Raw genomic sequence first — 27,330 nt, 5'->3', positions numbered from 1 at the left:
TAGTTTCCTAATAAACAATTTAAAATATCTAACAAATATTAAGTAAAAAAGCCCATTTATGATTTATAAAAGATTTGGTCCAATAATTTTCAGTATTGACTGAAAAAAGAATTAAGATTTTGCTCGCCATCTTGAAATGGTTTTCCCACTGCAATGTATGTTGGGACTGCATTCTCTAAATGTGAAGCTGGCCAAAATAAGGCATTGAATTCGCTACCTTTGCATTAGGAGTGTGCCTTATGATGCCTTTACTGAGTAGATCACTTTCAGAATGAAAATTCTGTCATCATTTACTCACCACTCACTTGTTTCAAACCTATATGAGTTTCTTTCTTCTGTTGAACACAAAAGAAGATCTTTTGAAAAATGTTGGGATCCAAACAGTTGACTTCCATAGTAGCCAAAAAAAAAAGTACTATGAAAGTTATTGGTGCTCACCAACTGTTCAGATCCCAACATTTTACTAAATATCTTCTTTTGTGTTCAACAGAAGAAAGAAGCTCATACAGGTTTGGAACAAGTGGGGGGTGAGTAAATGATAACAAAAAAAAAATTTAATTCTGAAACTGAACTACTCTAAAATGCTGTCAAGCAATGTAAAGTTGCTTTCTGTGACATTTTACATTTATTTGATTTTAAAAATGATGTTATGAAAAGAAAACTCAAAGTTGTTTCTACCTGATAAAACTGAGCATACATTGTGTTACTACTTTAAACATTTCCATCACTTTTCCTTGTATTATTTCAGCAGAATGTAATTGTGCTTGTATATAATGCTTATTTTTATGCTTCCTCCATAATGTGTTCATCTTCTGTTTAGGAAAGATTGACACTCATAGGCACCAAACTAGACTTGGACCAATGGATAACTCATCCTGGTAAATTAGACTATGGGGCAAAAGTATGTGATTATTGGCAGATAATCTTTCATTATCTTTCATCTGCTCCACTCATGTCTCTGTGTTGGTAATCATGCCAGTATGAAGGTTTTCAGTCTTGTCAACCTTAAACATTTGACACAAATTCAACACAACTCACATTAAGTTTATTTACAGGTAAAAAGCATAATGTTTCACTGTATTTAATCAGAAAGATCACCTTTTTCTTTGGAGAGGTTTTATTTAATTGTTTTAATGTTGTTGTTGTGTGTGTGTGTTTTTTTTTTTATCATGCACTACACAAATTTCTGCATATAAGAAATTCACTGCTGTCTCAGTTTAGCTGTTGTACTTTCACCAAAGTATTAAGGTTGAATTTATAGTTGTATTCTGTTTTTGAAGTCAGTTTGCTGCTGTGTGCAAACGACAGGGGTCTGATACACTGGAAGCTTCATCTCTGTCAGATTGGATGGGGATGTTCATGATTTCTAATATAAATAAAGAATTAAAAAGTTGTTTTTAAAAGTGTGTTTTATAGTTGTCAAGGCACTTCATCTTAAATTAAACAATGCATTTACTACTTTTTTTTATTTGACTCTGGACTACAAAACCAGTCATAAGTCACATGCATATATTTGTAGAAATAGCCAACAATACATCTTATGGGTCAAATTATAAATTTTTCTTTTATGCCAAAAATATGCCACTGCTCAAGTAATATTTCTTATTATCAAGATTAAAAATGGTGGTTCTGCTTAATTGCTCTGTGGAAACCATGACCCTATTTCAGTATTCTTAGATGAACATAATTTTGTTTAAATAACGTTTTATAGGTTTACGTTAATGGAAGACCGAGACAATATTTAAGAAAACTTGAACAAAATACAATCTTTATTCTTTTATGTACATTACATACAATGCAGTTCTTTAATAGGTTCTACACATTCATGAGAGCCACAGTGTAGTGCTGACATCTCAAGGTACCCTCGCTCAAGAGCAGAGGGGGGCTCGACGAGATGAGGATTTCCAGGAGAGAGGAAGAGAAAAAGTCACTTCATCTCTGACACTGCAGAAATGTACACCGAAAGCAAGAAAACGTATTTGGCATTAAGTGTCGGTTGTAAGTGTCGATCCTCTCATGTATATTTGATTTCACTGTTTTCATACCTCTTTTTTTCAGGAACTTTCTTCCTGGCACAAAGACAATGCTAAATCTATGAAAGGCAAAAGTAAGCCCTGGTTTCCAAATCATATACACCAGAATTGCATTCACGTCAGGAAAGAAATAAAGAGCACTAAATCTTAGAAATCACATATGGGCCAATCACAAACTTCCACACTCCAGTGCGCTGTGAGTGTATCTCCACAGAGCCAAATTACAGCTAATACTGAGTTCAGGGAATTGAGATATGACACTTGGGAGGACACAATCAGCAGGGTGAAGCATAATGTACTGTCTCATAGTTCCTTGAGCCTTTGGTTTCTGCGTGGGTGAAGCCAAAACTACAGAAAATGTAAGAGCGATCCAATTACCAGAATATTGTTTTGCAGGGCAAACACTTCCTACTCATACACAGGGAGACCAATAACAAAAATAACTGCTGTTAAACTAACAATACACAAATGGAGACCAAGTAATCCAGGACTATATGGAAGACTATCACACTTCGGTCCAGAATTGTAAACAATCCGGAAGCTCATACGGAATGAAGGGCACGTATGGACGTCTCTATGACATCATAGAGAGAGACAAAACATAAGACATGGCATTCAGGGCTCAAGTTCACCAACAAATAATAATAATAAATAGTGAGGGGTCTCTTCTGTCTTCGGTGGTCCCAATAAGGCTTCTTTGAGTTGGTACCAATAAGCTGAAGTCTATGTAACACAGGAATTTATTGAGTTACAGTCAAAAGCAGCCACAAACTGAAGTAAACAGCAATCTACATTTCAAAAAATCAAATAATTCACGACTTCAGTTTGTCTAATTGCAGCAAAGTGTTCGCTTATCCATTCGCTAATGGATATAACTGTAAAGACCTGCTATAAAGTATACAAAGTGTTGACATGAAGGATCATAATATTTGCGTTCCTACACACAGTGGAAAACAGTTCTTGTGTACCTATATGTGTATAAAACCTCAAACATGTCACTGTATTCCTTTTAAGATCTGTGGATGAGAACTTAATCATGGAATTAGGCATTTCATCACTATTAAGGAGTCAAAGAAAGCACTAATGTCATGGCAGCAATAAATAGCAGCAGCAACAGCAGGTTTCAAAAAATGAAAGCAAGTATTTAAATCCAGTACTGAGAGTTAACAGAATTGATCTACTAGACTGAGAGAACTGACTCTAGAGGGCACTCTGATCTTTTCCTTCGGCCTCCACTAGCTCACTGCACATGTGTTTGTCCATAAAAATGTGATTTAAAATAGCAAAGCAAAAACGAACCCATGATGATCACACAGTTCATAAATCAAATCCTCCCCTTTATGATGTGAACTGTTTGGATTTATAACCTACATTTCAACCTGTATGAAAGAAAATTTGAATAATAAACTCAAACAGACCTGAAAAACTAAGTTCAACTTTGTTTAAAAATAAAAATAAATCAACTCAGTGTGCAATTTGGCAGATATGTAAATTTAAACCTAATTCTAAAAAATAAAAAAGCACAACCCTGGCACTCCAGAGTAGAAAATTATATTTCTGCATTGTAAGTAAATCTCAGTGATGTTTAAGTGGCATTACTTCTGTAGGAGGAAACACAGTAGGAGGGCACGGCATACCTCGGGTGGAAAATGTAGAAAAATAACTTCTGTTTTGGGTGGGAGGAGTCTGAGAGGTCTAAAGAGGGTGTGGACTACTGTGTGGGGTGTGGCTACAGGGTGATGAGGTCGACAAGGTTGCCCTTGGGTGGGGTCATATTGTCAGGGAAGAAATTGACAAGTGTGTCGAACAACTGTGTGCGCTGGGCATACGTCTGATCCACATCTGAAAAGCCTGTGATGAAGAGAAGAAAAAGATCATTAATAAGTATTAAAGCACATCTGATTTCCACAGTTGTAGAAAAATGTGATTGGAGGACAGTTGTGTTCATCAAACAGTGCGCTCACCGAGAGGAATGAAGTCTGAGCTGGATTTGAACAGAGCTGAGGGTAAGAGCTGGAACTACAGGAGAAAAAAAAACACAGAAAGCACTTTTAATTATCTATTAGACCTAGTACATTTTCAGTATCTGACATGATATTTGCTTAAGTCCAACTGGAATCAAACAATTAAAATACATATAACTGCACAAACGGACTCAATCAACAAAAGTTTAAATGTTTGTTATTACAAGCTTAATCATTAAATGTAACAGTTTCTTTTTGGTGGGTCCTGACCTCTTTTGTCTCATCGGGGTCGGTGTGGTCCACAGTAAGAGACAGATCATTCTGTAGGTATTTAAGTGCATTCAAGGGCTCGGTTTGAGCTTTCTCCTCAAACCTGCAAACACACACAAGAGAGCAAGCAGAAGGTGAACATTTGCCTTAAATTCTCCAACCTTAAATGAAGAAAACTGATATCCACAAATTTGGCAATTTTTTCATTTTTATTTCTAGTAACCAAATATGGCCACCAGGTGGCACTAAATGTGCAGAAATCACATGCACCAATGGAAAAATACTACTGTAATTTAATCACTAACTGCAGTGCTGCATGACACTGCAATTACATAATACAGCTGGGTCGGATCAGAGAAAGAACATGTTCTTCATATTAACACTGAATAGATATCTAAACACTTTCCTAGCGATGTTTGGAAACTAAGAGCAACTGACAGTGATCTTTGGCTTCAGATGACCCAATTCAGTAAACATTATTCTTAAGCACAATTTGTTTTTTTTTATCATGATCTGTGAGGTCAGAATGATGAGTCACTGAGCAGCAGATTGGAAGAGTTGAAGCACTTTTGTACTCGTATGAAAGTATATTTGTACCTGTATTTGCGAATGAGGTATTTGCAGTGTCGAAGCAGATATTCTTTGGAAGGCCGACACAGCTTTAGGGACCAGAAATCATCCAATCTCATTTTGGGTGAGCTGGACTTCCCCGGGTTTCCACCGAAAAGGTAATGCACCTGTGTACCATATAATCATGTCAATCCCCTGCTAATTGCTTTGATTAATCAGTACAGCAATTAAGGAAATTAGTGTTATATAAGCTTAAGCAGTCAAAGTGCCTGTGGTAAATATAATTTACATTTACATGTCTCTACAAGTGTTAAAAGGTTACAACCTTATAATTTGAAACCCGTTGCATCTGGTAATTTGCAATCATTTTGGGCTACAGAATTATTATCAGTCTTAAAAATGTTATTATTTTATTGTGTTAAATATTACAAAATAAATGATTAAATAGCTAGTTAAGACTTCAAGGGCCTAATTTTATATTAACACTATTATTAGTAGTAGTAATTCTATTAATACTAAAGTATGATATAATATAAAAGTAAACACATTGTAATAATTTGATTGAATTGCTTATATTACATAATATTTAAAAAGTATAAACATTTTAATTTGAAGAACCTTAAGTTAAAATAATACATACAAAAATTAAAGGATATTTAACAAAAAATCCTAAACCACACCACCAATCCTAAACCACACCACCACACTGTTCATAATTCATATTGACAATGGGTGTGGAAGTGAAATGATCTACATTACCTTGTGCAACTCATCATAGACAAGCTGATGAGCAAAACGAGGACAAGGTTCCTCTTCCTGCAGGGCCTTAGTGGGGTTTTCTTTCACCGCCTGGTCATTCTTATAAACACATGACCTGCAGACAAACACACAGACTTAGTCTTACATACTAAACTGTGCATACTGTCCTAGAAAAGTGGACACACACGCACCCACCCAAATCAAGTCAAATAAACAAAAAGACAGAAACCAGTACACCAGATCCAAAGGAAACACTGACAGACTGATTTTTCAGAAGCCATAAGCCAACTGTTTCAATTAGCGTACAGAACAAAGGTTTTTTTTCTCCCTCAGTTTAAGTGCAAAGCACATTTAATACACACACACACAGACACGAGCAGCCAGACCCACATGCAAGCAGAGAACATTCTGTTCCTGTTTGATGGTCACCAACTCCCTTTCTGAAGGTCAGACATGCCTTTGAAATACAACTTTTGCTCTTGCTTTATTCAAAATATGTGAATGTGTGTGAACAATTTATATAAGGGGGTTTTGTATGATGCAATTACGCTCATCGTTGGCTCTGTAATGTATGTTCAATGCACTGAACAGAGAACATACAGTCCAGGAAGGAAATAGCATGTTTTTTCATCGTAACTGAAGATTTCCTTCTTTTCCAGCAGTGTATGGCAATCTTAAACCACAGGAATTAACTGCCTGAAAGCGCTCTGTGGATTACCGATGTAGGCAGTCCTCTTGGCCGCAGCATATAAACACAGGTCTAATGTACTCATTAGCATTCAATGTGCAGTGCTGTACAGATGAACAGTGTGTCCAAGAACTCACACACCAGTTGTTGCGTGCAATGTCGTAGATCCAGAAGGAGTTGCGTACATTCTCCTCGCGTTTGTCTTTGTCTTTGCTGAGTCCTGATAGAACGTGGATCTCGTTGAGCTCTGGGTCGATGGTAGCACGCTGAGTGAATCCTGTCATTGGTACTGCAACACAAACACAGACTTAAGCTTAGATCATTAAGAGAAGGCATAAACGATTTAAAGCATTATGATGTAGCAGCTTGGGGTGATCATTGGAAATAACATGCAAACCATCTCTATTTTTCTATGGTTTCAGCCAGACTCTGCAAAAGCTGTACCAAAGGTCATTTACATTTTTTTTTATCCCACCCAGAAATGATGAATGTATTACAGAATTACAAATTTTACATTATTTTTTTAAATACTTAAATCGGCCATGAAGTTTAGCATTATTTCTTTAGTACATTAATATGACCATATATAATATTCAATATTTTATACATTGTTTAATAATGTTCTAAAATGTTTGATTAAACTATATTAATTAAACAAAATATTTAAAAATATATATTTTAAATAGATATAAATATTGCATTAGCAAGTGAATTCACAGAATTTAATTTTATAATTGTATTATTTTTGTATTTATTGTTTATACCTTTATGCAACTGAATTGCTATTAAATAAAAATAAAATATATATATATTTATAAATATTTATATTTCACATTGTTCAAGCACTCCTGTACATAAATGTTTACAATATTTAATATTATATTAATACAAAACTAAAGAAATAATAATAATAAACAATCACTAAGAAAATAATAATAATAAACCTCTCCATGGTATCTATTCTCTTCAATTTTTAATAATTTTCTTTAGAATTAGTTTATTTAGCTAGTAGTTGGCCGCTTTAGGTCATTTGAATCTGGCCTGTAATTCCATTTTTTAATAACACACTTTGTTGTTTTTATGCTTAAAAAAAACATCATCCTGGAACTACAAGATAAAATATTTTTTTGGGGGCAAACTATTCCGTTAAGGTTTGGTTAAGAATAAACTGTTTGGGCTCACTGTTTCCTTCCTGGTAAATTGTGTTTTGTTCAGTCTTATTTTTGTCTCTCTCCGCTGCCTTGTAGCTCTTGTTCTCTTTCTGTCACCCCCTGTCCTCGTCGCACACACATCTCTCTCTAACGCGATAACAGAGAGAACACAGAGGTCTTTTTATACTCTCTCATTGCGTCAAGTCGCCCATTGAGATTTTACACAATCTGTTTATGGGAACAGGAAGTGTGTCACAGGCCTCTCTCTCAGGCTTCACCGAGCTCTCACACTCGTTCACCTTCTGTGCCTCTCCACTCTGTGAACTAGCTGTTTGATTTGGTATGTTCCTTCAAGCTTGACACAATATCATGCTTTCGTTACTGATTATAGAGAAAGCGAAGAAACATTTGGGGGACATTATGTGGGGGTGCAGACATTATGACCTGTCTGCTCACCAAATTCTTCTCCATGCTGATCACCGACGTTTTACAAAGTCTGCTTTGTTGTAAGATTTGATTTTGCTTGCGATTTTCATTTGTATGCATGTGTGGCTAAGACGAGTAATCAAACGATTGTGTGTTAGGTGAGCAAATCACCACAAGTGCGTGGGCATGAAGTATTTTCTAAGAACACGCTCAGTTCTTCAGAAGCCAATCAAACTTCTGAGAACTTCAAACTGATTTTTTAATAAAGACACAGATGTTTCAAGGTTTTTTTGTATCATTTATTTACTTTTATAGCATTTCATAGTATTTTGAATGAGCTTTTATTTTTATACTTTTGATAGTGGTCTTTTTACATTTTTGTTCATGTTTTATTCATTTTGTTATGTGCCTGTCAAGTTTCTAATATATTTATTATAATTTGAATACCTCCAACATAACTTATTTTAATTAGCTGCCAATATTTCTAATCTTAATTTAGGTTTTTCATCTAATATTAATATTTTAGCTTTATTCTGCAACTGATTTTAATAGTTTTCATTTCAGTTAATAACAACAACACTACTACTGTAGCAAAAAAGCAGTCACAAAATACCTCAAATTAAAAATTAAAAAGTTCATTAAGGGAGGGATCAGTGCCCTATGCAGGGACCAGAATATCACTGAGACTTGGGTTAGGAGGTAAGCACTTAGCAATACCCTTGAACACCTTTAACATAGTGCCTGTAAGACTAGCATTTTCTCGAGGAAAAAAAATAAATACAGTCTTACATAACCAGAGTCATCTAAGGCTGCAAATCTAACAGAGAAGACTAAAAAGAATATTTTTACATTTAAAGAATATTAAAATGTATATTTGATGCCGAGTTTTCAGAGGAGAATATCTTGACGAGAGTCAGAATGCGTGTTCTTTGTACAGAGGAATGTTGTAACCTCAAAAACCTTGTCTCACTGCTCAGGAATGTGCTGTAATATTTAGCTCTCATCAGGACTATTCTCACGAGAAATGCTCATCACCATCATCCAGACCAGCAGATCTGTGTATATCAGTATCATGGAGACTGCTGATGTCAAGTTCATTTAGCTGCAACAGATCACATGTTCGCCTCAGCTGTACATTACTGGCCGCAGCAGTGACATAATCCCCACCTGATTCAACTCTATTTCTGAACATGATGTCACCTTCATGCTTAAGATTCCTCTGCTCTTCTTTTAAGGCGCAACTTCTCGGGGCACAGCTTTGTGAGAGCCATCAGCTGGGTTTCCATCCAAAGTTTCCGAAATTAATTTAAGGGAAGACAGTTCAGATGCAGCTATACAGAAATACTTTGATGACTCGGGTATTTAAGAATGACCATTACATTTCAGATGCTGTGCAAGGAGATCTGTTTGATGTTTTTCTTCGAAGTATGGCATTTGCATTTCTTGTTTCAGATGCAACACTTCAAAATGTGCATAAAAGCAGGTAGATGGAAACATAGCTATTTATACAGTGTGACAAAGAAAAACTTGAAATTACGTCAAAAAAGACACACAAAAAAATCATCTTGCTAATGACATCATACCCATGCCCGAGTCCTTCTTGGTGCCATCTGAGATGATCTCCACGTGGTCACCATCAACGTCGTAACTGAAGAAATCATTCAAGTATGTTTTGGACCTCTGACCACCAAAAACGTACAGACAGCGATTTCTCTGTGGGAGAGAAACGAAAAATTGTCAAATCAAATTTGTTGTCAAAACCACCCATAAATTCCACTTAGCACCACATAAACTTAAACCAATAAACACCAATAAATTAAAAAAACTCACCAATCATCTGTCTTAAAACCATTTTTGTAATCAACTATCTTATTGGGAAATGTTGTTCTACATATATATATATATATAGAGAGAGAGAGAGAGAGAGAGAGAGAGAGAGAGAGAGAATGAGTCCTAATTCATACCAGAAAAGCCACAAATGCATCTATCAAAAATATGAGGTCAACATGCAACATATCTGAGTTGCAGCTCAGAGCGAGCGCTTTATGGGTCATTACTAAGGAGACAGACCGTGTGGAAGAGCATGCAGTGTCCGATGCGGGACTGGATGTCCTCTGGCCCGGCGTTACACGAGTCTTCTCTGAGCAGACTCCAGCTGCCAGCTTGACAGTGATATGCGTAAAGTCCGCTGAACTGAGGTTCTGACGTTCGGCTGTCATCCACGCTGCCATTACACGTCAGAATCCGACCACCAAAAGTGTAAATCATGTGTTTCTCAGAGTCCATGCACATCTGAGAGAGAGAGAAAGAAAGACAGTTTATCCAAATACCTGAGAGATACTGAACTGTTCATCATTATTAACCTGTACAAGGGAGACTCCTGGTGGTGTGTGGGCATATATCTATATAACACACGTACCTGGTGGTCGAACACGAGTTTGGGTCCTCCATCAGCAGACGTGTCTTCGCTTAGGAGAGTCCATGTGTTGGCGTCAATGTCATAGCAGTAGAAGTCACTCTTCAGTGACTTGCTGTTTCTGACAGAGGAGTCCAGATAACGGCCCAATGTGTAGATTTGCCTCCGCTGAGAGTCGATGCACATTTTGTGACACGACCGAGCACTGGGACCGTTCTAAAACAAATATATCACAACCTTTATAGATTTCGCCTTTTGGTCAGATCATCAATAGTCCATCAGTGGTTCAACCATAATTTTATGAAGCTAGAAGAATTTTTGTGCACAAAGAAAACTAAAAAGACTTTATTCAACAATTTCTCATACATCGTGGTACTGTCATGAATGTGTCGAAGACTGATAAAGAAGAGAAGAAATTGTTGAAAAAGTCATTATTTTTGTTTTCTTTTAGTACAAAATGTATTCTCATACCTTCATAAAATGAAGGTTGATGCACTGATGTCACATGGACTATTTTTAACAATGTCTTTACTACTTTTCTGGGCCTTGAACGTGTCAGTTGCATTGCTGTCTATGCAGTGTAACAAAGCTCACGGATTTCATCAAAAGCATCTCAATTTGTGTTCTGAAGATAAACAACATGAGGATGAGTAATTAGTATGGTTGGGAACTGTTCTGGTTCTGTTTTTTAAAAGAACCGGAACCGTGAGCAATTTCTACGTTTCGGTTCCGAAAATGGTTCTGGTGCGACACGTGACCAAGCACTGTGAGCAGCCTTGCGCCGGTGTTCTGATGATTAGGCATTTCCCCTAAAGGATGTCACAAACCGAATAACAGAAATACCGCCCTGCCTCTTTAATTACTGAGCACATTGTTCAAATGCACACTCCACAGACTCACCACGCCGCATAGTGTCTTTAAATAACGAACACGTTTCCCTCGACTGTACGCGCACTCACACCTTTGATAACTGTGCACGTCGTTTTGACTGACTGTTCATGTACCTGCAGTGTGCAGCACCTTCTGCCACTAAATTACATTATATTTGTCATTAATATACATGCTGACTTCATCTTGGACCACTATAAATAGACTGCTATTGTTATGCAAGTATGAGGGATAGATTATTTAGTGTACAGATCATTTCAAAAGTGATAAACAAAGTGATAGAAAATATTTATTTTCACGCATTTTAAAGGTTTCAAAATGTGAAAACCAATCATTGCATCACACCATCTCCTGACTGCATTATTATTTGTAAAGTAGGGGCTTTATGGAGAGTGTGTTTACATGGTTATAAGTATAACAGTTTATATTTCATTAATTTAGGGAAATGAACAAATATCTCAGCCCTCAAGGGACTATATGGCCAACCAGCTTATTCCTGCTTGAAAAGCAAAATGTTATTGATAGTGTAACACACATAAACTTTGAAGCACATGCTGATTGATGGACTAGCATTACTCAATATTTCTTACTAACTTCCAGCAACACTACATTCAATGAAGGTAAAATAGTAAAAACATACTAATAGTTCATTTAAATAGAACCGGAATCTGAACCTGAACATTTGTATACTGTAATATATGTTGAATTTTGACATGGCCAAACTTTAAATTAAGTTGACAGTAAGTAATGAACAGTATTGAGAATTGAGTAGTTAAGTATTGTGCATTTTTCCTTGGCACAATTTTTTTAATAGTTGTTTAATCATTTTAATGGAACCGGAACCAGAACATTTCTAATGCTTCCCAACCCTAGTAATTAATGACAGAATTTTTATTTTTGGGTGAACTATTCCTTTAATTAGTCTCTCAGAAAATAATGTTTTTAGAAGGTACCAGGACTCGAATATGTGCTCTAAGGAAAAACTAGTCACTGGATTTAATCACCAGATTAAAGTTATCAAATCTATTGGCACGTTACCTAGATAAGTAAATGAAACATTGTTGTCAGTTATACTGGTGAAAAATAAAATAAAATAAATGTTTTTGGATGGACAAAAATTCTTTGTAGTCTGCACAGCCATTTGTGAGAGATGGTCTACTTTTGTGAGACCATTCATTCAAATGTACCCACCCTGAAACATCCTATAAGGCAAACAATTGCGGTTGGCCATATCACATATCAGTCAAAGGCAGGCCCTTCCTGCATTAATGGGCAGCTCTTAGTCTACGCTGGAGAGTGTACAAGACTTTATGCGGATTTCAGCAGCCAAAGAGATCTCTATTATAACTTCCATCAGCATTGTGTGGTGTCACTCTACATATTTTCCATTACAATCACTTCATTCTCTTCCTCATTCACAAACAACTATGAGTCAAAACCCCCCATCTAAATAACCTACAGATGAAGGAGTACAACATTACTCTGTGAACTTTGCACAGAAAGCACAGCGAAGTATGCGAAACTAAACAGCACAATGGAAAAAAACATCAAGGGGATTTTTGTGCCAATCAGCTGAGTCATAATCGAAAGAAATCTTCTTTACTTTCTCTCTTACCTCTTTCTCTGTATCCCTGGAGATGCAGGCCCATTGGTTCTCCTTCACACTGTATGCCCAGAAATCAGCCAAGTCCTGCGTTCCATCCCAGCCACCAAACAGATACACAGTTTCTGCCGAACAAAGAGGCAATTACAAAAAACAGAAAGAGAAAGCGATGAGTGGGTGAGATGTTTTACACCTTTATAAGAAATTCAATATGAAATCAAAGGATAAAAACTTTTATGGTATTTTAAAAGTGGTTATAAATCATCATATTCTTGAAAGGCAGCTGTGTGCTGAGGTTGGAAGGCTGATGTCGCCATGGTGATAAGCAGAGACAGTTGTTTGAGCTATTGAGCGTCAGCTGAGCTGTACAGCGGGTTACTTGAGGTCAGTTTGAATGCACAGAGCCACATGAGGGCTGCGGGGTTCGATTGTTCCTCTAACAAGCAGCTCACAGATTCACACGCACATTTAAAACAGCCCTTAACTCGCAACAGCAGGACTTAATGCAGTCTTAGCATGCATTCCACTACAAGCAAGACAGAACAAGCTAAATAGTGCAGCGATAACCGCCCAATCAGAAACTTGCAAATCAAACCTACCTGTCTGAACATCAATGACCATCTGATGACCTCCTCTCATGCCCGGCCTGTTATCATCACCATCACCTAATCAGAAAAAAGAAGAAGAACAGAAGGGAATTGAAAGTTGTGTGTTTCAGGAACAAGACACACACTGAATATCAGTACAGCCCTTAAGTCATTTAATACAGCAGACAAGGATTCCCTAGAGTCCAGCATTCAGATTCAGAGCAAGAGGCCGCCACTTGTGTGTTCTGTCCTACCTTTGTTACATTTGGGGATGATCTGACTCCAGCGTGGCTTATAATCCTGCTGGCTGATGTACTGATTAAACAAACCATCTGGAAGAGAACAGATAAAGAGTCAAGTGCGCACTTTAATTTGCTAATGCATGCTCCCTGAGCGGGAAACAATCCAAGTGTACATTAGTTTCTATTTACCGTAAATATACACTGTGACCACATAAGAGAACATGTAAAAACATGGAACACAACTGTGAACGCCGCGTCAAACACTTTCTCCTATCCCATTCTAATACAGTGTTAGTTCTTGTGTAGCCTGATAGTGGATCAACCAGTGGCTCAAGCCTTAGGGTGGACTATTTGTTTTGTCAGAAGAAAAGCCGGTTAACAACAAGTCAGGTCGACTTGATGGCCTTATTCGATCGCAATGCCTCAGTCTGAGCAGCTCTTTCAGTCATACTACTTGAATTCGGTCATGTACTTGAATGGGGGAGGACTGATATCTCTAAAATAAAACATTTTATACCAATTAAAGCTGACATCAGATGTTTCATAACATTTCTTAACCTAAAATTGCACAAAAGTGGGTTGCAGTGCAAAGGATGGTGAAAGATGTTGAAAAAAAAAAAAAACTATATGATTAATGATTGGCCCTTTTTACTGGAAGGCAGGACTTCCTTCACAAGAAAGACCTTACTGAGTGTTGCACTTCCTCCCATTCATTGTAATACCCATGGACAGTCTCTGTGTAATATTGTCTTTGCTTCAATGCTTCATAAAGGCCAAATAAAGTAACACAACAGTCATTTATTAATTATTATAACAATAACAAAGGGTAGTTGCATGTGTCATGCATCATTTTGTCATTTCTACTTCATTGCATATGAGCAAAACTTTCCAGTTTTGGTTTTCAATCCAATCATATGCTCAACTCTTATTGAACGGATTAGAAAAGGTTTATCCCAACCCCCTCAACCTGATTGAAATCTTTAGGTTTGGGCATTTCTATTCCAATTGAGGTCTTTACATGGAGCATTTTCATTCAAATTGGACTTTTAAACAGATTGTAATTAGAATACAATGCTCCATGTAAAGTACCACACCATTTTATAAATCAATCTAAATATTCCAAGGTTTATTTTAAATTTAAACAACATTTCTGCAAATGTCTTGCAAATAGATTGCATGAAGTGTTTTGCAGACACACATTCTGCAGGTTGAATCATTACCAGGTGAATGTTTAAGTTGCGCATTACTGAACTTATGCCCAACACTGTTATGGAAACTATAACTCTCAACTGTGAAACCACCCACAGGCTTGTGTCAAAAAGCAGTATGTTGGTGTTTTTTTTTTAATCATTATGACTCAGTGTGTTATTTAAAATGTATGGGAATGTTAAAATATATATAATCCATAGTTCCTTATTTTTTTAAGCTGCACCCTTGAGTCAGTACAACACGCAAACATTAGAGTAGACAATCTGCTGTATAATACTGCAATTGTGCCATAATGCTGCAAGTTCATCAAAATCTCTCTAACAGCGTTAGAGCTAGGGATGTCCAGATCCGATCACGTGATCGGAAATCGGGCCCGATCGTGTGGTTTCAGACTCGATCGGAATCGGACGTTACCTCCCGATCAGGACTCGGATATATATATTCTCATTCATTTTTAACACATCTTTTGTTATGCAGTGGCACAGAGTTAGACCCTTTTGACTCCACACAGAAACAGCAACGCGTGCGGCATGACATCACTTTGTTTTCAAGAGCTGGTGTGAATAAATATAGATTCAAACTCAAAGAGACATGATAGTTTGCGCATGACCTGATATTTCATTCGGACCCAGGATACAGCGAGATGAACATCACAGAGCGATAAATTCTCATGCAGTGTGTGTTTCATTCATACTCGAAGCCGGAGTGCGCTCTAGCGCTGATATCAGGATATTCCTAATATGGACAAAAGCGTCCAGCTATGCTGTAGTGCTCACAGGAAAACAGAAACTTATGCAAACATGAAGACATTAATATACTATCACGACAATAAATTGTTCTTCAAGTCATCTCCAGCAGGTGATAAATAAAGTATGAAAAATGCAGTGCTGATTGACATAGTATTTATTACAGTATAGAAACTATTCTGCATTATTATGTGATAAACAGTGTTTGTAGTATATTAACAAATCATTATTATTTGTTATTGTCCCGCATTTATAGATTTCTAAGCCAATTAAAAGCTAGAAATTAGAGAAAAATTAAAGTTGCCTATACTACCAGTCAGAAGTTTTTGAAGAGTAAGCTTGTTAAGGTTTTTTTTTCTATTCCCTTATATTCACCAAGCCTGCATTTATTTGATCCAAAGTACAGCAAAACAGTAAGATTTTGAAATATTTTTACTAGCCTAATTAAAATAGCTGTTTTATATTTGAATATATTTCAAAATGTAATTTATTGAAGATCCTGGATCTGTTTTTTCGCTCTTCTTTATTCTTTTTTTATGTATTATAGAAGTAACGGATCGGGACTCGGTATCGGCAGATACTCAAAATCAAATGACTCGGGACTCGGACTCGAGGACAAAAAAACCTGATCGGGACATCCCTAGTTAGAGCAGTGCATTTTAAAAATATAACACTTCTAACACACTAAAATCAGGTCTAGTCTGCGTCAAGTGAAACCGTTCAAGACCGTTCAAGCAGAGACCATCTGTATTTGAAATACAATGTCAACAAGGATGTACTGGCTTGCAACGTAACACGATTATAATCCAGAACCATTCTGTTGCCTACAGTGAACCAACATGCCCACATTCCCTACTTAATGATGGTGGCACAGATCCATATGATGAAACACAGGGTGAGGTACCTCTCACAGCTTTGTCTATGAGCTCCTCGCAGGCGTCAAAGTCTCCTCTGAGGACCAGCCGCTCATGGAGGTGTGTGAGCATGGGATGCTCTAGAGCGATCCGTGTTTTCTTCTGCAGGGACTCGAAGGCTTCAGTGTAGTTGTGCTGCCGGAAGTGTTTCAGGCACAGGCGGATGGCCTCCTGTTCACGGTACTGTCAGGAAAAAAAACAAAAAGCACTTTAACTCTAACGTGCCATCATTCCAAGTTTAATATTGCGTGAAACTGCCTGCGCAAATTGAGTGCGAGCGTTATAAAACTAGAATGTTTTTCTTACTGAAACAGCTTGGCAATTTAAAAACTGTTAATGGTTATGACGCAGTTTACTGAAATAAAGAAAAAGGAAATATATTTTACTTTATTTCACATGCTGCGTGACTTATGTGTGATTATCTTTAAGCAGTGGGTGTGTATTTGCCACCCATTTTTAGATCCAGAATTTCATCTCATTTGGTATCATTGCATACAGACGGGATAGTAAAATTAAAAAATATAAAAATTTTAATGGTCTTAGAATGCGTCTTTTGATTTTGGGATGAATTATGAACTTGACATTTCTTTGTTGCATTCATCCTCAAAGATGGATGTGGATGTTCGGAATCAACTCACCTTACTGTACCAGTTAAGGCAGGGCTGGACAACGTCTGGACCTTCTATGCCGTGTAATTCAATATACCAGATGCTAAAGTTAAAGCTGGGCCCCCATGACATCAGAGGCACTGTACGTAACCAAACACACACAGACAGCATCAAGAGAGGACATTCACACTTCATATATATATATATATATAAAAACATACACAGAGCTGGGTAGATTACTTTTGAATTGTAATCAGTTACTGATTACAGATTACATGACAAAATTTGTAGTCAGTAATATAATCTCTTAGATTACACATTTTTGGTAACAATCTGAATACTTTTGGATTACATTTAGATTACATTTGTGCTAACCCTTATTTGATATCACATATATTGAATTAGTCTAATCTTGTACTATTTTGACATATACAAAGAAAAAATATATTCCACAAAATATATTTAATTCACCAACAAGAGCCCACAATAGCTTCTTTTTCAAGTACAATGTATGGACAGTTAATACTTACAAAATACTAACACTAATGTGCCTTGCTGTTAGTAATTGCTAGTAACACTGAATAAAACGTATAATTAGTTACTTATAATTATGTAAATTTAGAAAACAGCTACACTACAAAAACCAATATTGAAAAACATGAAATTCACAGCAATATCATTGCCAGGTTAAATATTGAATGTAATAAAACACTAGAAGTGCATATGAATGTATCAATGAAAAACACAAAAAATAGCTACATTGCAAACATGAATCTCGAAAAAGACTAAAAAAAGAAGAAGAAAAAAAAAAGGAAATTTAGGAGAATCAATGAATTGTTCACAACTTATTACCATTGTCTAAATAAAATGTAATCGTGTAATCCATAAAAAAGTACCTGTAGTCTGATTAAGAGTATTTTAAAAAGTAGTTTACTCTAATTACAAGCACTTGAGATTTGGAATCTGATTACGTAATCCAGATTACATGTAATCAGTTACTACAAAGATCTGTGTGTGTATATATGCATTAAATGCATACATTTAATATATATATATATATATATATATATATATATATATATATATATATATATATATATATATATATATATATATATATATATATATATATATATATATGTAATTTTCCATTGTCAAAGGAATCGCTGAGATTTCAATGTCTGAAACACACAGCTTGGAATATTACAAGAGAAAAATCTCTTGTCAAAGGAGTTCAACGTTCACACAAGCACTCGTTTGTTCCATCAAAGACTTGCAGAGTCATTCAATCACTCACTTAACTCATTGTCTACCTCAGAAATCATGTGATGTGATCTTTCCCCTAAATGTGTCACCACATGAGTTCACCGTGTCTTTAGTTCACTCTTTCTGTAAACACTCACCTATTTTAATGAACCTGCAGGGAAACATCTGCTCATCAATCTTGTGCTTTAGCGTGAATGTCTCCTTGTTGAAGTCATTCTTAAGGCCACTAGGATTAGATGAGAAAGACAGTCAATGACCTCACCGCATCACAAGAAGCCATTTCCCCAAACATTACTCAAATCGCAAGAAACACAAATGTTTCTGTTCTGGTGCTCTATTAGTAAGTTAAGTATATCCGATCACCTGCTCTTGAGATGCAAGAGTCCGTAAAGTTTATCTGGCATAAAGATTAGCCTGTAAGTAGACTGTAATCACAAACTAACATTCTCCCACCAGTCTCACCTAGACAAGAGTTCTGTCATGTTTTCTTCGCTCATGCCTCCGAACACTTTGAACTTCTTCAGGTTGCACACGTGGGTTTTCTCATATTTGCCATAGGTTATGCTCAGAACGATAGCTGGTCTCTCCAGTTTTAAGATCAAGTACTGAGTGGCAGAAAAGAAATAAAAATTGTTACACCAAAGCAACTCTAATCTGACATGTTCTAGCCACAACGATCGATTTTCATCCATAACATAATAACTTTACAGTTTGTTTAAAAATGTCACCTTTACCACAACAGTAAATCTAGACCTATTTCTAATATCATTCATCATTGTACAGGTTTAAAGTCACACATCAAGTATGTTTTGTAATAAAAGCATGAATACGATTTGAAAGCCATAACAGGGTGCATATTTTCAGTGAATAATAAATTAAATTTTTGTCAGTTTCCCCTAAAAACTATCATTAGGGCTGGACGATATATCTAACGATATGATCATGCGCATCTACAGTCGTGGCCAAAAGTTTTGAGAATTACATAAATATTGGAAATTGGAAAAGTTGCTGCTTAAGTTTTTATAATAGCAATTTGCATATACTCCAGAATGTTATGAAGAGTGATCAGATTGCATAGTGCATAGTCCTTCTTTGCCATGAAAATTAACTTAATCCCCAAAAAACCTTTCCACTGCATTTCATTGCTGTCATTAAAGGACCTGCTGAGATCATTTCAGTAATCGTCTTGTTAACTCAGGTGAGAATGTTGATGAGCACAAGGCTGGAGATCATTATGTCAGGCTGATTGGGTTAGAATGGCAGACTTGACATGTTAAAAGGAGGGTGATGCTTAAAATCATTGTTCTTCCATTGTTAACCATGGAGACCTGCAAAGAAACGCGTGCAGCCATCATTGCGTTGCATAAAAATGGCTTCACAGGCAAGGATATTTCACCTAAATCAACAATTTATAGGATCATCAAGAACTTCAAGGAAAGAGGTTCAATTCTTGTAAAGAAGGCTTCAGGGCATTCAAGAAAGTCCAGCAAGTGCCAGGATCGTCTCCTAAAGAGGATTCAGCTGCGGGATCAGAGTGCCACCAGTGCAGAGCTTGCTCAGGAATGGCAGCAGGCAGGTGTGAGTGCATCTGCAACCACAGTGAGGTGAAGACTTTTGGAAGATGGCCTGGTGTCAAGAAGGGCAGCAAAGAAGCCACTTCTCTCCAAAAAAAACATCAGGGACAGATTGATCTTCTGCAGAAAGTATAGTGAATGGACTGCTGAGGACTGGGGCAAAGTCATATTCTCCGATGAAGCCCCTTTCCGATTGTTTGGGGCATCTGGAAAAAGCCTTGTCCGGAGAAGAAAAGGTGAGCGCTACCATCAGTCCTGTGTCATGCCAACAGTAAAGCATCCTGACACCATTCATGTGTGGGGTTGCTTCTCATCCAAGGGAGTGGGCTCACTCACAATTCTGCCCAAAAACACAGCCATGAATAAAGAATGGTACCAAAACACCCTCCAACAGCAACTTCTTCCAAACAATCCAACAACAGTTTGGTGAAGAACAATGCATTTTCCAGCACGATGGAGCACCGTGCCATAAGGCAAAAGTGATAACTAAGTGGCTCGGGGACCAGAATGTTAAAATTTTGGGTCCATGGCCTGGAAACTCCCAGATCTTAATCCCATTGAGAACTTGTGGTCAATCCTCAAGAGGCGGGTGGACAAACAAAAACCCACTAATTCTGACAAACTCCAAGAAGTGATTATGAAAGAATGGGTTGCTATCAGTCAGGATTTGGCCCAGAAGTTGATTGAGAGCATGCCCAGTCGAATTGCAGAAGTCCTGAAAAAGAAGGGCCAACACTGCAAATACTGACTCTGCATAAATGTCATGTAATTGTCGAAAAAAATCCTTTGAAACTTATGAAGTGCTTGAAATTATATTTCAGTACATCACAGAAACAACTGAAACAAAGATCTAAAAGCAGTTTAGCAGCAAACTTTTTGAAAACTAATATTTATGTAATTCTCAAAACTTTTGGCCACGACTGTAGTCAGTAAATCTGGTTCTGTGATTAGCACTAAATCGCCATCACCTGCTTTCAAATGGAGTGATTTAATAGACAGAGCCGTAGATTACTGACAAGCCACGCAATATCGCGAACATTATCCCAGATGAATCGCCTTCGATAATGAACGCGAGATTGCATAGCTTGTCAGTGTAAAGTTCAAATGTATGGGGTCTGTAAAATTTTAAATAATAATAAAATAAATAAGTACTGAAAAGATGACAGAAATGTATAATGTCTATAGTATATTTTTTTTCAGATAAACATTGTAACTTTCTATTCTACTTACTGTTTGCACAAAAATTAAGCAGCACAACTGTTTTCAACACTAATAACAAAAATATCTCTCATATTAGAATGATTTCTGTGACTAACAAGTGCTGAGAAATCAGCTTTGCATCACAGGAATAAATGACATTAAAATATATTAATGAAAAACAGTTATTTTAAAATGTAATCATTTCAAAACATGTATTTTACTGTATTTTTGATCAAATAAATCCCGTCTTGATGACCAAAAGAGACTTCTTTCTAAAAATCTTGGCAACCCCAAACATTTTTAAACAGTAGTGTATGTCTTCACAAAACCTGGAAAACAGGACAAAAAGTTGTATGGGCCATTTTTCTGGTATTTTTCCTCAATTACTTACACATCTTACGATCCTCTGTGAGCATTACAAAACACAAGGAAGAGATATTATTGTGTTTCTGGTGCATTTAAAGGCACACTAAATCAAAATGGCCATATACTGTGAGTGATGAGAGCCTCTTCAGGTGCAGGTGGGCAGGAGGGATTTATTACTCATGCTTCCCTCATGAAAACAATTTAATCAACTGTAGACATCTATGACGGAACAGCCCATAATCACAGCTTGTAAAATATTGCCCGGAACAAACGCAGCTTGCATAGAGAGCCTAAAATGAATGGGCTACGTCACTGAAGACGGGAAGGGTGAGGAAAATATTTCACACAGACTGACTGCAATATTCCATCCACCAGCACTGATGGCCGCCTGCACTAAGAGTTTGGGGAAAAAAACAAAAAGGTTTTCCAACATTCAGCATTTAACCCACGGATGAAATATTGATTGATCATCTATAATGATTTAAAACATGTAGAGAGGTAATTTCTGGGGGGGAAAAATACTGGATAATGACAGGAACTATGATTTCGTAAAACTCTGATCTCTGCAGAGGGTGACTGTACTTTAAGTGAAAGGATGAGAGTGGAAGGACATGATTGAGAAAACACAAGGCTTTGAGTTCGGGTTAGAGGTTAAAAGTTGAGGGTGCGTGTTACTGTACCGCCAACACGCACTTTCGATTTCCTTATTGACTAACCACAAGTCTGTCTTTGCTGCAATGGTCTGTGCCACAAGGACAGCAAAGAAAAGAGGCTTCCTCTTTCCAAAAAAAAAGATGAAAGCAAGGCACATTCTCAATGAATGGAAATTTCAACATAACCAGGTATATTAATATCAACAATGTCATAACTGAAATACACATCTCTGCAGCCAAACATCAATACTTAAGTCACAAAGACCTTTTTATACTTTTCTCTCTTTTTTTGAAATAATTGTTTTGAGATGTTTTACTTTCACATAGCATTGTAGCACTTTGAGCGTGAGAGATGCCCTTAATAATGGAATGTGTTTTTATTACTATTATTATTTAAACTTATGTAATTAGTGAGCACTGGGTCTGTCTGCAAAGCATTTGCAGGACAAATAATATGAAAATCTGAATAAAAGTGTAATTTTAGTATCATTGCTATACTATTATGGGTTTTATGGAAATTTTGAATTCGTTTTTTTATGTTTCGTGTTTTCATGTTCATTTAAGTTAATGTATTTTTTTTATTTGGCTGTGTGTTTTTGTCATTTTTATTAGTTTTTTTTATATTTATAGTTCTCATACATTTGTATTGCAGTTTTAGTTATTTTAGTACTTAAACTAAAAGAAAACGAAATTGATGGCCTAGCAACTAGCTGAAATACAATAACTTTACTTTTTTAAATTCAGTTAATTTTTTTTTCTTTTGTAAACAATAATAACTCTGATACAGAAACTATTATCCAGCTCACCTTAAAACTGAGAGGCGTAAGCAGAATTTACCTGTGGAGGGTAGTTGCTCTCAGAAGACCACCTGGAAGACTGATCGTTAGGTTTGTCCACTAAAATATTCCTGCAATCAAACAAAATAAGAACGAGTTAAAGAAAAGTTTAAGGCACCACAAACATTCTTTAAAACTTTTTTCCACACTTTTTCTTGCATGCAAAATAGAAAAGTTGTGCAGAAATTCCATAGCATTAAGCTGTCACCATGAAAGCATAACCATTCAGTGCACTGACAACTTTCTAGATGAATACATGCACAAAATGCCTTGTTTACTCAAGTATGCTTGCAATTGGATTATGCTTGTTATGCAAAGTCCAACACAGTTCTGCTTACTAAATAAAGTTCATAAAGCATGTAAGCTTGGTGTGAAGAAAAAAAAAACCTGGCAAGAGTACACAGGTGTCACACAACAATAAATGCTTCACCACTGACTAATGTATGAACGTGTGCACTGTTTATCAGTCTACTACAGCACATTTCGCTCTAGCTGTCATATCCAACACAAGGATTACAAAGAAGATATGTAAATTAGTAATACATTTTCCATTTTACATGACACAAATTGCATGGATATTATGGGTTAGACCGCAAATAACAACCACCTCATTGGCTGTGTTTCAAAACGTGAGAGACCGCGTTTCATAAGCTGTCTTGGCAGCTCACTTGTTTCCAAACTCTGCTACTTCATGCCTTGCTAGATAGCTGGAAATAACAGCATATTTGGTACAAATGCCCTTGTTAAAAAAATGTTCCCATGAAAGTATTGTTATATAATATTGTAGATTTATAGAAACAGACGGAGATTAAAACGAGATAAAAATAGTATGCGACTCTCAGTGTCATATTCCAACAGTTTAGCTGTAGTCACCATAGCTTATTTATACATTGATGTATTTCAAAACAGTACTGGTAACATTATAATTTAGATGTATTTCTACCAAATATTTTTCAAATAGATAAATGTCATTCAGCGATTTGCGGTTTGTTTACTTCTAACTTCTTGTTTACTTCTAACGTTAGCCATTTAGCTAACCGGCTACATGCAGTTCTGATTTATACTTTTAACTATAAATAAACGCAGTGCAGTGAGACACCTGCCAGGTTCTTAAAAGAGCATCACGATCTGTATAATGATATGAAACATAAAAACATTAGGCGTAAGTTACTTCAGGCGTGTTATTTGTATAAATTAACATGGGCTGTTTCATACTAGCCTAACCTAACATGCTAACATGACTGTCACATCTGCACATTTCCACACATGTATAGCCGTTTCCCGACTTGCACATCTAAATGCACATTAATATGCAAAATTAGATGTTCGTTCGCTTTGTTGCTTGCAGTTATACATTTGCGGCTGCTTTTTATGTAACTGTTAACGTTACCCGTCTGCTGTACCCCGGCCCACTGGTTAGATAAAGCCATAGATTTGATTAATATTACAAAGATATAAACTGTGTATCCATATTTAAGAGCAGTCTCAACGTGAGTGTTTAATGTCCGTTACTCACTCGGGTAAATATGTAGAGGAGTACGAGCTCCATTTATAAACACTGTAGGAGAGCACTCTGCTGTCAGGAGCCACCGCCATCTTGATGCACGAACGAAACACAACACACACGCACATTCTCTCTCTCTCTCTCTCTCTCTCTCTCTCTCTCTCTCTCTCTCTCTCTCTCTCTCTCTCTCTCTCTCTCTCTCTCTCTCTCTCTCTCTCTCTCTCTCACACACACACACACACAGAGAGAGAGAGAGAGAGAGAGAGAGAGCAAGTACGCAATCTTAAAGTGGAACAGGACTACAACATTATGTGGTCCTTGGGAAAATAAAATATAGGGTAAATAATTAAATGCTCATAGAACACATAATAAACAAGTTTATTCATTCTGATAACATAGTGCCTTTGGTATAGTATGAATCAGTCTTAACAGGCTTAAAAACTTTACACTCGTTATGTGGGTTGTTGTAAACTAGGAAAACGTTTCCCTCTTCTTCATCACCTAAATATTTTCATAGGATCTAAGTTACACTAATACTTTAAATAAATTATCCAGCAATGGCTGAACTATTATTAATCATGAGGCTAAGAGCAAATTTACTGCTGCTAAGCCTGAAAGTAGGCTATTCTTGACACAAGCAAATTAACCAGTATACTCCAAGAGGCTACCAGCCCAAGGAGCGATCCCATCCCTGCAGCCAAGGAGCCAAGCGAGGGACGAGGGGGTGGAGGTGATGTATTGTTTGAGTGAACTGTAATCCTCTCTTAATTCCATGCAATCAAGGGTCTTTATCAGCCAATTAGCAGTGGGCTTTAGTTTTCACATGATCTCACAGGCTCTTTGATATGACATGATATGATATGATATGATATGATATGATATGATATGATAATATGATATGATACATGACAAGAAAATACAATGGTAGAGAAGCCATCTTTGAAGATAGATAGATAGATAGATAGATAGATAGATAGATAGATAGATAGATAGATAGATAGATAGATAGATAGATAGATAGATAGATAGACCTGAGGGTGAGTTGATCAAATATTCATTTTTGGTTGAAATATTTCTTTAAAAGGTAACAAATATGATTATATTGTATCACTGGACGTGCCTGTCAAAATGCCTTATCAGTGAAGCTAATTATTCGAGACTGCAGAAGAACACAGTGACCTTCTAGATCTAGATAAATGAATTCCACCTTTAGTTGATCATAGCACGCTGGTGTTGTCTTTTACCAGAATCAAGCTGATGTAAGGTGAGAGATAATGTCATTTCAGCTAAGTGCATGGCCAGATCTTGGCAAGAGCCCTTTTAATTTTCCGTAAATGGATGGGGACCGTTTGTGTGTTGCAATCTTTTAAACTTGTGAGTAAATATGAAAAAAAAAAGTTTTTGCCACTGTTAAAAAAATGGCAAAAAAACTTTGTACATTATGTACCGTTTAAAGGTGCATACCATAGAGAAGTAACCTTAATGTACAACTAGAATTTTTTTTTACCTTTAGTAGTCTAAAAAACTGTACATTATACCTTTTCAAAGTGCATATACCTTAGATACGTATTATGTAATCTTAATGTATAAAACCTTTTAGGGGTAAATACAAAGTCATCCCCTGTGGCAAGCTGTTGCACCCCTACCATTTTTACAGTCATGAAGGTGTGGAATATAGCACCATTCAGTCCTTCAGTCTATAAAGAGAACAGTTTTAGCTTTTCATATTATTAATATTTCTTCTCATTTCTGTCACAGGACAACAAACCTGTACACCTTGAGTAAAATCACTACAGAGTAAAATAATAATGAAAAAGACCATGACATTAAATCTTAATCATAAAATAACCTGTGAATGACTGCAGGCACAGAAATGATCAATTCTTTAATATTTTATTCCAAAAATGCTAAATATTTATTTAAAAAAGATATATAGAAAGATATATTTATTTTATAATATTTAAATAAAAGATTGTTGGGAATAAAATATATAGGATTCTTGATTTTATTATATTTATAAATAATAAAAGAATATTAAAAGTTGAATTTTCACAACATTTTAGATGACTATTTGATAGCCAGCATGTAGGAAGATACTTTTATGGGTTTACTGTTGATAGTTTATTGCATAGTGCACGTTTAAACAAATAGCTTGCCAAAAAAACAAATTGAGTTTAAAGAGTGTCCCATTCGGGAATCGGGACGGGTTGCGAATGACATCCAGCAGCAGTTCGGTAGGAGGTCCCTTAAAGTTTCCATTTAGGGATGCCGCACTATGTCACATGATAGACATGATATAATAAAACAACGAACAGAAAAGCTAAGTGTGTGTGCCCATGACTAGAAAATAAGACTGTAAAGCAACGCAGTCGGCCAGTACACGCCCCATTCTCAGAGTTGGAGCTACAGCTGCAGTGTTCCCAACATCACCCAGTGATGATTTCGTAGTGCGGACGGACTGCACCTGCTGCCACGCATAATACGCACTTCACAGAAACGCAAGAGGACGCATGAAGCTATCTGCGGCTCCTTCATTTGATGAATGACACAGTTAACGCACACTCCTCGCGCACATGTGAAAACTAAGAAATGTGCGGACTGTTATGAGCAACAAAGTAAGTGTGTACAATGATACCTTAGGCTATTAGAAATTTGTGTGCATGTTCAGGGGGGAAAAAGAACGGGTCTCTTGTTGCAAAGAGAAGATATTTTGATGATGTGCCACATGCAATGTTATTTCACTCTACGAGCCCTTGCCAACGTCCGCATTCCGGGCTCTGTTGCGCAGATTAAAATCCAGTGTTGAGGGTGAACGTGGGGAAATATTAATTTTTAGCTTTGCGTTTTAATGCTGCGT

General features: G+C 36.5%; 1 protein-coding gene across 1 annotated transcript; it reads right to left on the bottom strand.

The window, feature by feature from the left end:
- Positions 1–1,740: 1,740 nt before the first annotated feature.
- LOC132105678 (muskelin) lies at positions 1,741–24,631 on the bottom strand. The gene is made up of 18 exons (XM_059510974.1): positions 24,486–24,631; positions 22,971–23,040; positions 18,803–18,945; positions 18,478–18,566; positions 17,105–17,214; positions 16,457–16,649; positions 13,610–13,687; positions 13,368–13,433; positions 12,781–12,893; positions 10,281–10,493; positions 9,932–10,153; positions 9,445–9,574; positions 6,426–6,573; positions 5,597–5,711; positions 4,865–5,004; positions 4,268–4,370; positions 3,998–4,052; positions 1,741–3,884 (listed from the first exon to the last, which is right to left on the bottom strand). The coding sequence occupies exons 1-18, from the start codon at positions 24,599–24,601 to the stop codon at positions 3,763–3,765; spliced, it is 2,226 nt and encodes a 741-aa protein (XP_059366957.1). The 5' UTR covers positions 24,602–24,631; the 3' UTR covers positions 1,741–3,762.
- Between the last annotated feature and the right edge of the window lie 2,699 nt (positions 24,632–27,330).

Source organism: Carassius carassius, chromosome 26 (genome assembly GCF_963082965.1).
Source record: "Carassius carassius chromosome 26, fCarCar2.1, whole genome shotgun sequence".
Classification (NCBI taxonomy): Eukaryota; Metazoa; Chordata; class Actinopteri; order Cypriniformes; family Cyprinidae; genus Carassius; species Carassius carassius.
The sequence above is the reverse complement of the archived record's forward strand: the minus strand, read 5'-3'. Positions and strand labels throughout refer to the sequence as shown.

What these genes read in the sequence shown, in the direction of transcription:
- LOC132105678 (XM_059510974.1), bottom strand. Translation starts at nt 24,601, where the DNA reads ATGTGCGTGTGTGTTGTGTTTCGTTCGTGCATCAAGATGGCGGTGGCT. An exon ending in CCAGGGATACAGAGAAAGAG is followed by an intron (nt 10,494 to 12,780) that starts GTAAGAGAGAAA and finishes TATTTGTTTTAG; the next exon opens with AACGGTCCCAGTGCTCGGTC. An exon ending in ACCCCGATGAGACAAAAGAG is followed by an intron (nt 4,053 to 4,267) that starts GTCAGGACCCAC and finishes TTTCTCCTGTAG; the next exon opens with TTCCAGCTCTTACCCTCAGC.